Genomic DNA, 12338 nt, shown 5'->3' on the forward strand with positions numbered 1-12338 from the left:
GGATCGTATCTTTACAATAGTTATGTCTTGAATGAAGTTTAGACTGTCATGCACTTTCTGTTTCTGCAGACATAGTAGGAGGGAGGCGGGGAATGACATACAAGCTCACTCCTTTTTTTTTTTTTTTATTATTATTATTATTAATGATGGTATCATGGATAAAAGAACCGTTATACACCTTTGACGACGAGATAATTGACTGGGTAGATGACGATGATAGTAACACTGATACTAATGGAAATTATTGAATGAAACATGTTGGATCATGATGATAACTAACGTGATTATAATAATCATTTGTCACTATAGAAAATCGACATCAATATTAATCATAGGAATTGCTAGTATTATTAATTATATATTTATGATTCTTGGCATTCTACATGGTTATTTCATAATAGATCTGTTGCCGTGGCGGCATGGGGTTTGAATATGATAAATGAAATATGATATTATTGAAGGTATCTGTAAGGAGCAAAATGTTGGATGAGAGAGTAAAAGAAGGTTAGAGAAACTATTTTACATTAGTTTACATTAGAAAGAAGAATGTTACCATTATAGGATCCTCCGACGTTGAAACTGGTTACAAATCTCTTTTCATTAAAGCTATACTTCCTTGGTAACGTTAGCTTAGGTTACACTATTATCTCAGTTTAGCATTTCATTGAAACAAGTTGGCAATAAGTATAATGATGATAATGATGATGATAATAATAATATTGAAAAATGAAAATAATAATCATATTAATTTGTAGTATTCTAACTATACAATTACTGTTCATATCATCTATATAAAGTTTCTATTTTGGAGTATCCGAAAAAAAACAACTTTGATTTCCTTTTTAGAAACACGTGAAATGAAGTTCGTCCGAAATTAAAAAGTCTCAATGTTACACCTCCTTTTCATTTCTTTCTCTTTTTCTTTCACTTTTTTTTTTTTTTTTTTAAAAAAAAAGAAGAAATTCATTCATTATGTTAAATCCTATGCCACCAAAACGACATGATTCTTTAATACAAAAACGAAGACTCAAAAGAAATGATGTTAGTTGCAATCAGCCAGTACCTAATATGCCTTCATACATAACATATAATTCATCATCACCATCACCATCATCATCATCATCATCATCAAATAATTCTTCTCGATCAAGAAATGACTCTTTAATAATGGTAATCCATTCTAATAGTTATTTTGCTTTGTGTATATTTATCCTTTTTATTCTTTTTTTTTTTTTTGTTAGACATCTCATAATGTAGATCATCCACCACGGACTCAGATCGACAACATCTCTCTGGTAAATTTCAGTCTCAGCTTAACATGATAAATGAAAAATCTGTATAATCACACCTTTTTATTTCTTTTTTTGTGTAATAGATACCATTATCCATAAATCGACGATTGACCGTCCTTCCTACACGTAGTTCTAGTTTGACTAATCCGGTGACACGTATCCAACCACCTTTGACTCGACCTTTACCTCCTCTACCATCGATTGCTGATGATGATGATGATGACAATTGTTCCTTTAATACCGCATATGAAGATTCCATTGTGTTTCACCAGACTGACTCTCATATCGACCATACACATGATCATGATAACCAGAATGGAAATACTATTATTGCAGGCAAAGTAGATGATGATGTTGAATCAGCTTTATTACATTGGAAACGTCAATCAACTTTAACACTGACAAAGTCTATTCCTCCTCCCATCAGCGAACAACAACAACATCAAAAAGAAGAAGAACAATTGAATAAAAAAGATGATCAACTTGATTCTTTGGATTTTTTCGATATTGAAAGCAAAGAATTATGGCCTCGATCTTCTATTTTTGGTGACATTGAAAATGTTTTGAAGAAACCATCTATGCAAGAACAATGTCAGCAAACAGCAGACAAGCTTTGGATGAAAGATGAAAGTGTTGTGCCTCTTAAATATATGGCTGCCTTTTTAGGAAAGAGGTAAACTCAAAGAGACATTTCCTTTTTTTTTTTATTTTTAACTCCTCTTTTCTTTACTTTTTTTTTTTTTTTTTTTTTTCCAAAGTACCCTCTTCCATAATACTGTATTACAGCTCTATCTTGAAAAGTTTGACTTTACTTCACAACGATTAGAACATGCATTCAGGTAAAACCTAATAGTAACAAAATAAATATATGAAACATATACTCATTATTTAATATTTTCCTTGACATTTAGATTATTTTGCTCCAGACTTTACTTCAAGGCAGAAGCTCAAGAGATTGATCGTATTTTAGAAGCTTTCGCTCATCGATATTGGTATTGTAATCAACAAGCCAAGGTATTATACAATGCGGGTAAGTTAAAAGAAATTTATCCAATTGAAAAACTTGTATTCATTCTTTTACTTTTTTATGCTCAAAATAGATATTGTTTATGCCATAGTATATTCAGTATTACTATTGAATACTGATCTACATATTGTTCACAGTTCTGGTCACCAACGAATGTCACGAACCAAGTTTTGTGAAAATACAATGGCAACTATCATCAATAATATACGATCGGATAGCAGACAACAACCTGACGAAGATGACTTGATACATTGGCAACAAATCATGGAAACATATCTCAAAGAAATTTATAACTCTGTCAAGTTACAAGGTATATTACAATCCATTAAGGACGAAACCTCGACAAATGAACACCAAAAAGGATCAGGAATGGCCACTAGTTTATTACAACGTATGGGATCTTTGAAACAATCACAACGCCAGAAGTCTATGGTAACAAATAAAAAAAAAAAAAGAACATGTTACATTAAATACTATTTATTAACATTCCCCCCTAAAAAAAATATTATTTGTATCAGATTGACTATTTTGGTGGAACAATAAATATGAAGAAAGATGGCACAACTCTTATTGAACATCAAGAAACGGATTCACATGTGCAACATGTACCTGAACTGGAAGGACGGATGCGGTATAGGACAAATGACGATACTCGACGACGGACCATGAAATCGGCTACAGCTTCCACCATCTCTTCCTCATATTATGATTGGCACGAAGTTTGGGTAAGATTACATCATCATGGCCTTTTATATTTGGAAAAACAACCAAATTCAACTTCACGTTTAGTAAGTAAAATACCCACGAAAAAAAAAAAGGAGAGCGGGGTAAAATCGGAATAAATGGGAGAGCAGGGAAACAACAATAAGAAGTTTGAAAAATACATACTTACTAGTTTATTTTTTTAATCCCCTTCTATCATATTATAGATAAGACAAACGAACACGTCGTGGGAATTGGATCTTGGTCATAGCACTGCCGCACGTGGAGCATCTATTTACAGCGATCACCATCACAATACCGAACAATCACAATTGATCTCATTTCATGTTATACTGGGTAACGGTGTTTGGTATGAATTTGAATGTGAAGATCAAGATATGACCGATATTTGGATCAAGCGGATACAATTTGCAGCGGCCATGGCTACACGTATTCCTTTTCTGAAACCACCTGTTAGCAGCGATTTGTATGGGTGGGAAATACACCTTATGCAAGATTACGGTCAACTTGGGTCTTATACATTGACGACATGGGAACCACCTCAAACGTCACTAGTATCAAATACCATGAAGGCAATGAATTCACGAATATCATCTTCAACAACAACGTCATCATCATCATCAATTACATCATCATCGTCATTGTCATCTTCTTCATCATCACCATCGTCATCACCATCATCATCACCATCATCGTCACCATCATCATCACCATCATCAGCATATTATTATTCAGAAGATGTCATTGCAGAGCAACAAAAGGGAATTCAAGATTATTTGGTGACACTGCGGGAAGAACATCAGATTCACTCATCATATCTTTCTTGGATTAACAAGGTAACAAAAAAGGTGTATCAATCAAAAAAAAAAAAAAAAAAACAAAAAACAAACTAACAACATCTATTTTTTTTTATTTATTTATTTAGATACCGACTACCTTTCATACACAAAAGGCATTGATTCTCGCTAACTGGCATGAAAAAAACAAATATCTGGTTCAAGAAATGGAAAAATATATTCAATATGATAATATTTTGAAAGAAAGTATAGTTAGAAAGGTAGATCCACCATTATTTTTACCAATCAACGAAGAAGATTATTCTTTTGATTTTTGTAATGAAATCCATCATTCTTTGAAGCACTTGACATTAGAATAGTCTTTTTTTTTTTTTTTTACCAATAAAAACTATGTACTACGTGACATTGACTTTATGGTTAAATGACTCTTTTCTTTTTTGGTTGTATGATGATGATATCTAATAACAATTGGTAATGGATGAAGTGAAGGGGAATAGATTGACCCGAATATATATATAACTCTATAGGTATAATTAAACAATACTGAGTTCGAAATAGCAAAAGATGATTTCCCACGCACCCATATTAGGTATGCAGATTTCTTTTTTTTCAAAAGGATAGAAGGGGTGGGCTGACATTGTTTTTTTTTTCTTATCTCTCCACAGGTTTCCGATGCTTTTAACAAGTAAAGAGCGGAGAGGCAAAGTCATGTGTCAAATCATATCAAGTTTTCTTATCAAGGTGCCTAAAATGGGAGTAGGTAATCTTTTTCAAGATTCTTATTCGTCGATCTTATCAGTTCTCCTTAATTACCTTTTTTTTTTTTACTCCCCACATCATGATGATGATTATTATTATTTTGTACTAAGAATGGAATTACATATAAGTATGATATTATTTATACATTAACTATTTATTCATTCAAAGAAAAGATCTTATCTTTTTCCCTTTATTACTTCATCGTTCAAACTACGATATTTCCTTTTTAGTTGACATTAAGGATCAGAACAAAAGGGAGATAGAAAAATTTAAAGTAGGTAACATTCTACCTTTGTTGTGAGTGGATTGATTATAGGGCCTGGGAAAGCACTGGTGGGAAAATGGTGCTGCTTTAGAAAAATCACTTCCATGTGATAAGATCAAACCCTGATTCCATCTTATCAGTGAATGTGGGTTATTTTGTGTTAAAGTATAAAAAAAAAAAAAACGCATTTCGAACTCAGTTGAGCTTTCATAAAACCTTCACTTTTTTTTTCTCCTTTCTTTTTTTCCTTTTTCTTTTTCTTTTTACTTTTTACTTTTTTTTTTTCTTCTTCTTCTATTTGGTTTCCTTTTTCAATTTTTTATTTTTATTTTTTTTTTTTTTATATGGATCAAGAATCCCATATTATTTCACAACAAGTGTTTGGTTCTAGTAAAACGTTACAATTCATCGGATTATCACGCATGGATACTTTTTCAGACGCAATTGACAAATCTCATCCTATTCATTTACCAAAACCAGTTCCTAAACGCAACATGTCAATAGAATCTATGTTAGATTCAAATGGAACTTATGATCATGATCGATCTCCATCACCAATCAAAAGAACTTGGCTTTCAGCTACTTATGACGATCGACTTCATAAACACAGGCGATATAACGATGAAACACCTTTATCACCACCTCAACAATCAAAAAAACGAACAACAACTATTACTTGTCTTCATGCTGCTGTCGCTCAAAAATCTTATGGATCTGAAAAACGTTTTTTATGTCCTCCTCCTATGATTTCACTTCAACAAACCACTTCTCTTCCTCCTCCTTTGATCTCTATGTCTGTACTTGCTGAAGGAAATGAACGACCAGTGGAACAACGTACTTCTCTTGATCATCAAATGCGTGGTAGCTTCAAATATCTTCATGTCACGGGTTCTTCCAAGGCCAAGCAATTTTGTCTACGGGTGAATATGTCTCATCAATCCGGGTATATGAATCCATCTTCTTCAAATCTTACCCCTGGTCCTACCAATCCTCCTTTTGCTACTTTTTTCTCCTCACCCATCTCTATCATATCCAAGCCATCAAAGAAAACCGCAAAAGCACGCAATGTTTCCAGCTGTATTTTCACCACATCTCAAATTTGTTTATTCAACCGTATCAACTCACAAACTGTACGAACAAAATACCTTACATCATCATTATCCGAAACCAACAACAAACAAGAACTTTGTGCAAAAAACGCTTCATGGTCAGCATTTGATATTATTTTGGTTCGACAACCCACTCCTCCTCCTCAACATACATTATCACACAATCATCATCATTATCATCATCATCATCAACCATCTGTTACAACTGCTGGTGTCCCTTTGACTTATGGAACGGAAATTATTCTCAAGGATTCCCAAACTGGTGTTTGCTCTCCTCCAGTCATTATTCGTAAGGTTGACAAGGGTGCCATTTCTCATGCCGCTTTTGGTCCTGTTAGTCAAATGCAAAAAATAGCTCTTCAATTATCTTCTTCGGTGAATGCTGATGATTCAATCTATCTCAGTGCAAATGGGAATGCAATGCAAGATACCAGCAACAGTTCAACTGATGGCGATGAAAGCAACAAAAACAACAATGGTAATGGTACTAATCATACTCATTCAAGTACTTGGCTCGATTATAATCCTTCAAATCGTGTTTTGGATCCAAAATCTACCAATGGTTCTATGATGGAAAAAGTCGATGATTATCTTTGTTGGACGATTGTCGGTATTGCAAAGTTCGAGTATACAATTGAAGAACCTCCAGCACCTCCAGCTTCATCAATGATACTCACTAATTCTTCTTCACCTGCATCTTTTCCCGTTTTACCTGGTTCACCACCCAATTCCTCTTCCAGTCATTCTTTAGACACATCTTCTTCACACCAACGTCGCCATCATCAACAAGAAACTATGCCTCGATTACTTCAACCATCACCACCACCATCTCCACCTCGCACAATCGTACCTTTTCCTATGGTATCTACAGTAACTTATGAAGAACAAAACCATAGTTTACATCTAGTTGGGCAACATCTTGTACAGCATCTTCCTACATCGGTATATCCTCATTTACTAGAATTCTGGCTTGGTGGTGCGCATGGTCCTCTTCCTTGTAGACAACATCATCATCAACAACAACAACAACATATTGTCACTAATGGAAATATTCAACTGAATTTGGATCTTCCTCATACTCAAGATTTTTTGGTCGCTCATCATGATTTATTAATCAATGATCCTCAATCCAAAGAAGGTGATCGTTTATTGAATTTACCTTTGTTAATGGTGCGAAAAGATAATGTTGTTTATCATTCTGGAAAATCTGTGGTTTGTCATGTCAAGTCAAATGGTGATACTTATTGGTCTGTTCTCGATGTTACTATTTCCAAATGATTCCATTCCTTTTTTTTTTTTTTTTTTTTCTCTGTATTTTGTCTTCTATATTGTATATGTCTCTTTCCTTTTTTTTTTTTTTTTTTATTTGTCTTATGACAATTTTTATTAATTGTAGTAATAGTTTTTATATATCTCTCTCTCTTTATTTATATATTATCTCATCTTTGTATATTTGTATTATGATCTCAAAATAAAATAAAAATAATCTATCGATTCATGCCTAATTATTTTCCTTGTGTTATATAAAAAGTTTCTCACACTGAAAAGGCGGGTTGTCAAAATTGTTATCTATTTCAGTTTACCTGTCAAGTTTTTTTTTTTTTTTTTTTTTTTTCCTCTTCTTTGTCTTTTCTCTCCATCCTTTTTTTTTTTTTTTTTAATCTTGTACAGACATCAGCTAATGTTTGAACCTTATCGAACATATTACCCGGAAAAAATTAACAAAAGTCTCAGTAGCAACAACAGAAGAGCACCCACTCTTGTTAGCTCGAATTCATTGTATTCAAGGAAAAAAAAGGATAAACGTGATAGCATTGCCCATCTAGACATTATTTCTCCATCACCATTCAGGTCAACATATTTAAAACGAACGACAACAACTGATAAACCAAGGACAAAGGATCGTGCCAAGTCATTTCGATCAACAGCCAATCGTTACCATCGTTTAGATCATCATTATTCCAAAAACTCCCTGTCATCAAAAAAGATACCCAACAACACCAAATACAACAAGTCTGTCTATCACCTTACTGATGAAGTATCAAGTTTAAGCAAAATGTCCTTTGATAAAGATACATTGGATACTTTTTGTTTCCATTGGCCTGCAATGCATTGTTATGTCCTTGTTCGTATCTTGCCACACTCGATTGCCATCCTACCGATTAGAACAAGACTGGCCTTTTTATATTTTTGTCATGCTCCTCGTCCTCGTCAACCATCATTTGCCTCTTTTCAAAACCAGCAACAACAACAACAACAACAACAACAACAACAAAATAGTCGACGACTTCAAACAGTATTTCAATCTTGGAAGCACACTCTTGCCTTCAACGATTCATCTTCCTCTTCTAGCGATGATGATTCTTCTGCTGTTGATCATTCATCATCTACCTATTCTTCATATCTTGAACGCCCCTCTTCATTTCGACAACATAAAATGGAATCTAAACCTATGTACACCAACAATGCAAGACATGCATATAAGCGATCACTCTCTTCCACCTCTATCGACAACAACTTGAATGATGCAGTGACTTTGACCGATGTTTTGAAAGATCATCGTACCAGTGACGTATGTTGGATTCATGCTTCTTGTAAACTCCAGCCACAGACGAATGACGACGACAAGAACAACAAGTTTGTGGTTTTGCGATCCAAGCGTACAACTCTTGAACTCAAGGCACGATGTTTTTCGGAGAAAAAAATGTTTATCAACCTTTTCAAACTGAATCAACAACTTTCCTCAAAAGCTTCATCACCATCACTATCTCGACGGATCATCAAGTAAAAAAAAAAAAAAAAAAAAAAAAAGAAGGAATAATAATAATAATAATAAAATAATCATTGAATTGATTTTATAGGCAAAACAACTTGATCGAACAACTAGAAATACGAAATAAAGCAGCGATGACTCAATGTATGGAATTGATGGAACAAATCGACAAACATAAAACCGATATTATACAGTATCAAACAAAATGCGATCACTTGGATGGACAATTGGAAACACTTTTACAATCGGTTCAATACCAAAAGGAACAGCATGGGGATTTTGAAGATATGGAACACTCGATCAGGACTGTGCAAGATGAATTGACGTCTCATATGGACGCTTTTAATAAGTTACATCAACACATTCTTACTCGTCACGCTGGGAAGACCGCATCTTTCTCCTGGATACTGGAAAATTCATTTAGACACCTGGATCGGTTCCAATACATTCATTCATCTAACAATGGTACTCTACATCTTTGCATCGGGATTGGTAAGTAGATCATAATAAAATGATGTACAATTGAAATCACCTTTTTTTTTTTTTTTTGCTATAGGTATTGGACTCTTGGCTACCTTGTTGACTCTCATCTTTGGGTATCATTATAGCTGATGTTTAGTTTATTTTATGCAACCTAGACATTTTGGATTTCTTTATTCAAATAAATTATGTGCGTATGTTTGTAATACAATGATTATGACTATATATATATATGTTTGTGTATATGGAGTGTTCCTGTAAACTATCTATGGCATTGATATTTGTTCATCCCTTGTTGTCACCTTGAATTTTTTTTTCAGTATGTTCACCAAGTCCAAAAAAATCTTGTTGATGTATATATCTTAAGCATTGAAGAATCACATTTTGTTCCTGTCGTATTTCTTTGGATAAGAGCTAACCAAAAAAAAAAAAAAAATCAGTCGATGTTTTTTTTTTCTTGTTCATCTTGTTGTTACCATTTTTAGCAAATGAGGTCTTTTATTCAATTCAGGTACTGTGGATGTCTTTTTCGGTTTTTGAGATCGCTATCCAAGATTAAAAAAAAAAAAAAAGGAAAGATGAATCAGATCATATATCTCTAGTGGAATGATTTTGACTTACAGACTTTGGTTTTTCATGTAAAAAGTGACATTGATCACCTCGTGTGCAATTCCCTCGGACAAAGTATTTGCATAGTTTTCGTGGTCGAGTTGTTGTTGCAGGTGGTAAGGTCAATTTTCCCATTGAGGTTGGATCCTTCGATGATACCGCATCTTGTTGTAAGTCCATCGTATCATCTTCATTCTCCTCATTATGATCATCATCATCATTGTTGCTCTTACTGATATCTGGGAAATCCTCTTCAGCGCTATGAAATTCCTCATCCGAGTCTGAATCATAATTAACCAAGGAAGGTAATGATGATGAAGGTGTGATTGTCGCTTGGTGTTTCTTATTCCCAACGCTTTCCTGTTGATCACTTGTTGCTTTGCGTTTGTTCTTGTTGTATTTATTATCTCTTGGTAATTCTCCACGAGCTTCACGTTCTTGTTCTTGTTGTTGCTAATAATAATAATAACAAAAAAAAAAAAAAAAAAAAAAAGAAAGATGAATTCTCAACCTGTAGTACCCATTTTTTTTTTTTTTTTTTTTTTGCTTTTTTACTTTTCGTTCCACATTTGCTTTGCTTGGCCAGTTCTTCTTTCGTTCTTCAATCCATGCTGCAATGGCTTCGGGTGTATCTAATTTTGGTGCATTGGCGGGAACAATACCGTCAGGCATATCCTTTTTCCTACAACAATCCAAAGAAAATAAATAAGTATATATTACCTTCTCACATCTATTCTCTCTCTCTCTCTCTCTCTCTCTCTCTCTCTCTCTCTCTTACTTTTTGTTGCTTGCCACTCCATGTACCTCTTCTTGGTGTACTTGTACAAATGCTGGATTTCCTTCAAACGTAGAGCAGATCTTACATTTGATATGGATAGATCGATGTTGATCCAGGGCTATTTGTGTTTTATACCATTTGTTGCAACAGACACCACCATTCCTACAGAAAAAAAAAAAAATAAGATACACTGTGTCTTCTTTGATGGACTTGTTTACTTTTGTGATTGAGTAGAGTCAGTTGCCTGAGAAGTGGTTGGTACAGGATCTTGATATAATTCATCGTATGATACTGGTTGTGGTCTATATGTTGGATTGAGCATTGAATTGAGTGAAGCAGCTGCAAGTGCACCACGTGCTTGAAGTTTTTGAGTTTGTTGTTGTAGTTCATAATATATACTTGGAAACTGTCGTTCGTTAGTGTTTGTATATTCTGAATGACTAGGATCCCAAGAAGGATGACTTTGTTTATTGTTGGACATTTTGAATAGATCAAATAGGGAGAAAGAAAGGGAATCGATCAAATAATGGAATTTTATAACTAACAGCGGGAGAGAAAGAAAAAAGAAATTGGAACCAAACAAACAAAAAAAAAAAAAAATTGCTTGAACCGGACTTCAAAAAGAGCATTTTTTTTCGCTTGATAGAGATTTCTTCGTTCGTCTTTTCTGATAAAACAAATACAAAAACGTTTGCATTTACTAGATGACAGGCAACTATCTATATGCTAGATTGAATTCTCAATCGTCTCAAGGGAATTGCTCAACACAATATATTATGGACCAAAGATATGCGATATCAAGAATGACGGGTACCAATGTCGCTAATACTCTCTTTTCTATTTTCAAAGCTCTCATATCGTTTTTATTTTATGTTTTTTTTTTTCTGCTCAAGCATATTTCGACATATTCTACTTGAAAAACAGGTATTAGTAAGATTCTCATGGATCAAAATAATGTCAATCACTGATCATCATTGATCATTTATTTCGATCTGTGCTTACCTTTTTTTTTTTTTATTATTAGAACCATCATTATTTCTTATGGTCAATTTTTAATCTATCGTTGGAAGGAGATTATGAAATTTTTTATTCGCTGGATTGACCAAAAGATGAATCAATCATTATCATATACAAACTCTGATGGTTACAACCAGTTGGCCAGCACGCGTTCTCTCTCTCTCTTTTTTTTTTGTGAAACCCCTCTACGAAGAAAAAAAAAGTTGAACTGGAAGATTATGTGTATTTCATTCTCTGGTATCAAGATTCATCATGGTAAGAAGATCACCTCTTAAGAACGAAAGAAAAATTAAAAAAGGTAAGAAAACAGTAGAAAAAACAGAGAAGAAAAGAGGTTGATCATACCGCCATACATGTTATAAACACATAATTCTTACGTATGGTGTAAATTGTCAACTCTACACTTTTTATTATCATATTTACCTCTCTTCTATTCTTTATAATCTTTGTAGGATTTGATTAGATAATGATGGATGACAATGATTCAACGGCTAATCAATAACAACATTCATTAATGATCAGTACTATGGGAACATATATGTGAAATGGAAGCAACTGTAATACATCATTGAACGTAGGCTGGCGCATTTGATCTGTATACACATCATTGGAACAAAATCGATGGTGTGCCTTTCCTGTGGAGCAATATTATATAGTAGATTAGATTTATTTATTTATTTTTCTTTTTGTCCTTCATTGATCATATTTG

The 12338-nt window shown here is 33.7% G+C and overlaps 3 protein-coding genes across 3 annotated transcripts; 2 read left to right on the forward strand and 1 right to left on the reverse strand.

The window, feature by feature from the left end:
* Window positions 1-972: 972 nt before the first annotated feature.
* On the forward strand, window positions 973-7256 carry BX664DRAFT_383806 (uncharacterized protein; the record flags this gene model as incomplete). Its single annotated transcript, XM_051549137.1, has 12 exons — window positions 973-1041; window positions 1242-1295; window positions 1376-1965; window positions 2051-2131; window positions 2204-2322; window positions 2393-2751; window positions 2838-3107; window positions 3249-3878; window positions 3968-4099; window positions 4505-4524; window positions 4767-4876; window positions 5218-7256. 12 exons carry the CDS (start codon window positions 973-975, stop codon window positions 7248-7250), a joined length of 4467 nt encoding a protein of 1488 aa, XP_051403773.1. The 3' UTR covers window positions 7251-7256.
* Window positions 7257-7631: 375 nt separating this feature from the next.
* BX664DRAFT_356770 (uncharacterized protein) lies at window positions 7632-9386 on the forward strand. The gene is made up of 3 exons (XM_051547913.1): window positions 7632-8756; window positions 8834-9237; window positions 9302-9386. The coding sequence occupies exons 1-3, from the start codon at window positions 7654-7656 to the stop codon at window positions 9355-9357; spliced, it is 1563 nt and encodes a 520-aa protein (XP_051403774.1). The 5' UTR covers window positions 7632-7653; the 3' UTR covers window positions 9358-9386.
* Window positions 9387-9498: 112 nt separating this feature from the next.
* Window positions 9499-11170, reverse strand: BX664DRAFT_81891 (nuclear fragile X mental retardation-interacting protein 1-domain-containing protein). Its single transcript, XM_051549750.1, has 5 exons — window positions 10831-11170; window positions 10613-10774; window positions 10390-10516; window positions 9702-10287; window positions 9499-9639 (listed from the first exon to the last, which is right to left on the reverse strand). The coding sequence occupies exons 1-4, from the start codon at window positions 11091-11093 to the stop codon at window positions 9814-9816; spliced, it is 1026 nt and encodes a 341-aa protein (XP_051403775.1). The 5' UTR covers window positions 11094-11170; the 3' UTR covers window positions 9499-9639; window positions 9702-9813.
* Window positions 11171-12338: the final 1168 nt, after the last annotated feature.

The sequence above is a fragment of the Halteromyces radiatus genome, assembly GCF_025201355.1.
Source record: "Halteromyces radiatus strain CBS 162.75 chromosome Unknown BX664scaffold_2, whole genome shotgun sequence".
Classification (NCBI taxonomy): Eukaryota; Fungi; Mucoromycota; class Mucoromycetes; order Mucorales; family Cunninghamellaceae; genus Halteromyces; species Halteromyces radiatus.

Excerpts from the sequence above, each read along its gene's own strand:
- BX664DRAFT_356770 (XM_051547913.1), top strand. The coding sequence starts at position 7,654 with ATGTTTGAACCTTATCGAACATATTACCCGGAAAAAATTAACAAAAGT. Across the intron at positions 8,757-8,833 it reads CTATCTCGACGGATCATCAA|GCAAAACAACTTGATCGAAC; the intron begins GTAAAAAAAAAA and ends TTGATTTTATAG. Across the intron at positions 9,238-9,301 it reads ACATCTTTGCATCGGGATTG|GTATTGGACTCTTGGCTACC; the intron begins GTAAGTAGATCA and ends TTTTTGCTATAG.
- BX664DRAFT_81891 (XM_051549750.1), bottom strand. The coding sequence starts at position 11,093 with ATGTCCAACAATAAACAAAGTCATCCTTCTTGGGATCCTAGTCATTCA. Across the intron at positions 10,775-10,830 it reads GACTCTACTCAATCACAAAA|GAATGGTGGTGTCTGTTGCA; the intron begins GTAAACAAGTCC and ends TTTTTTCTGTAG. Across the intron at positions 10,288-10,389 it reads AAGCAAATGTGGAACGAAAA|CAACAACAAGAACAAGAACG; the intron begins GTAAAAAAGCAA and ends TATTATTATTAG.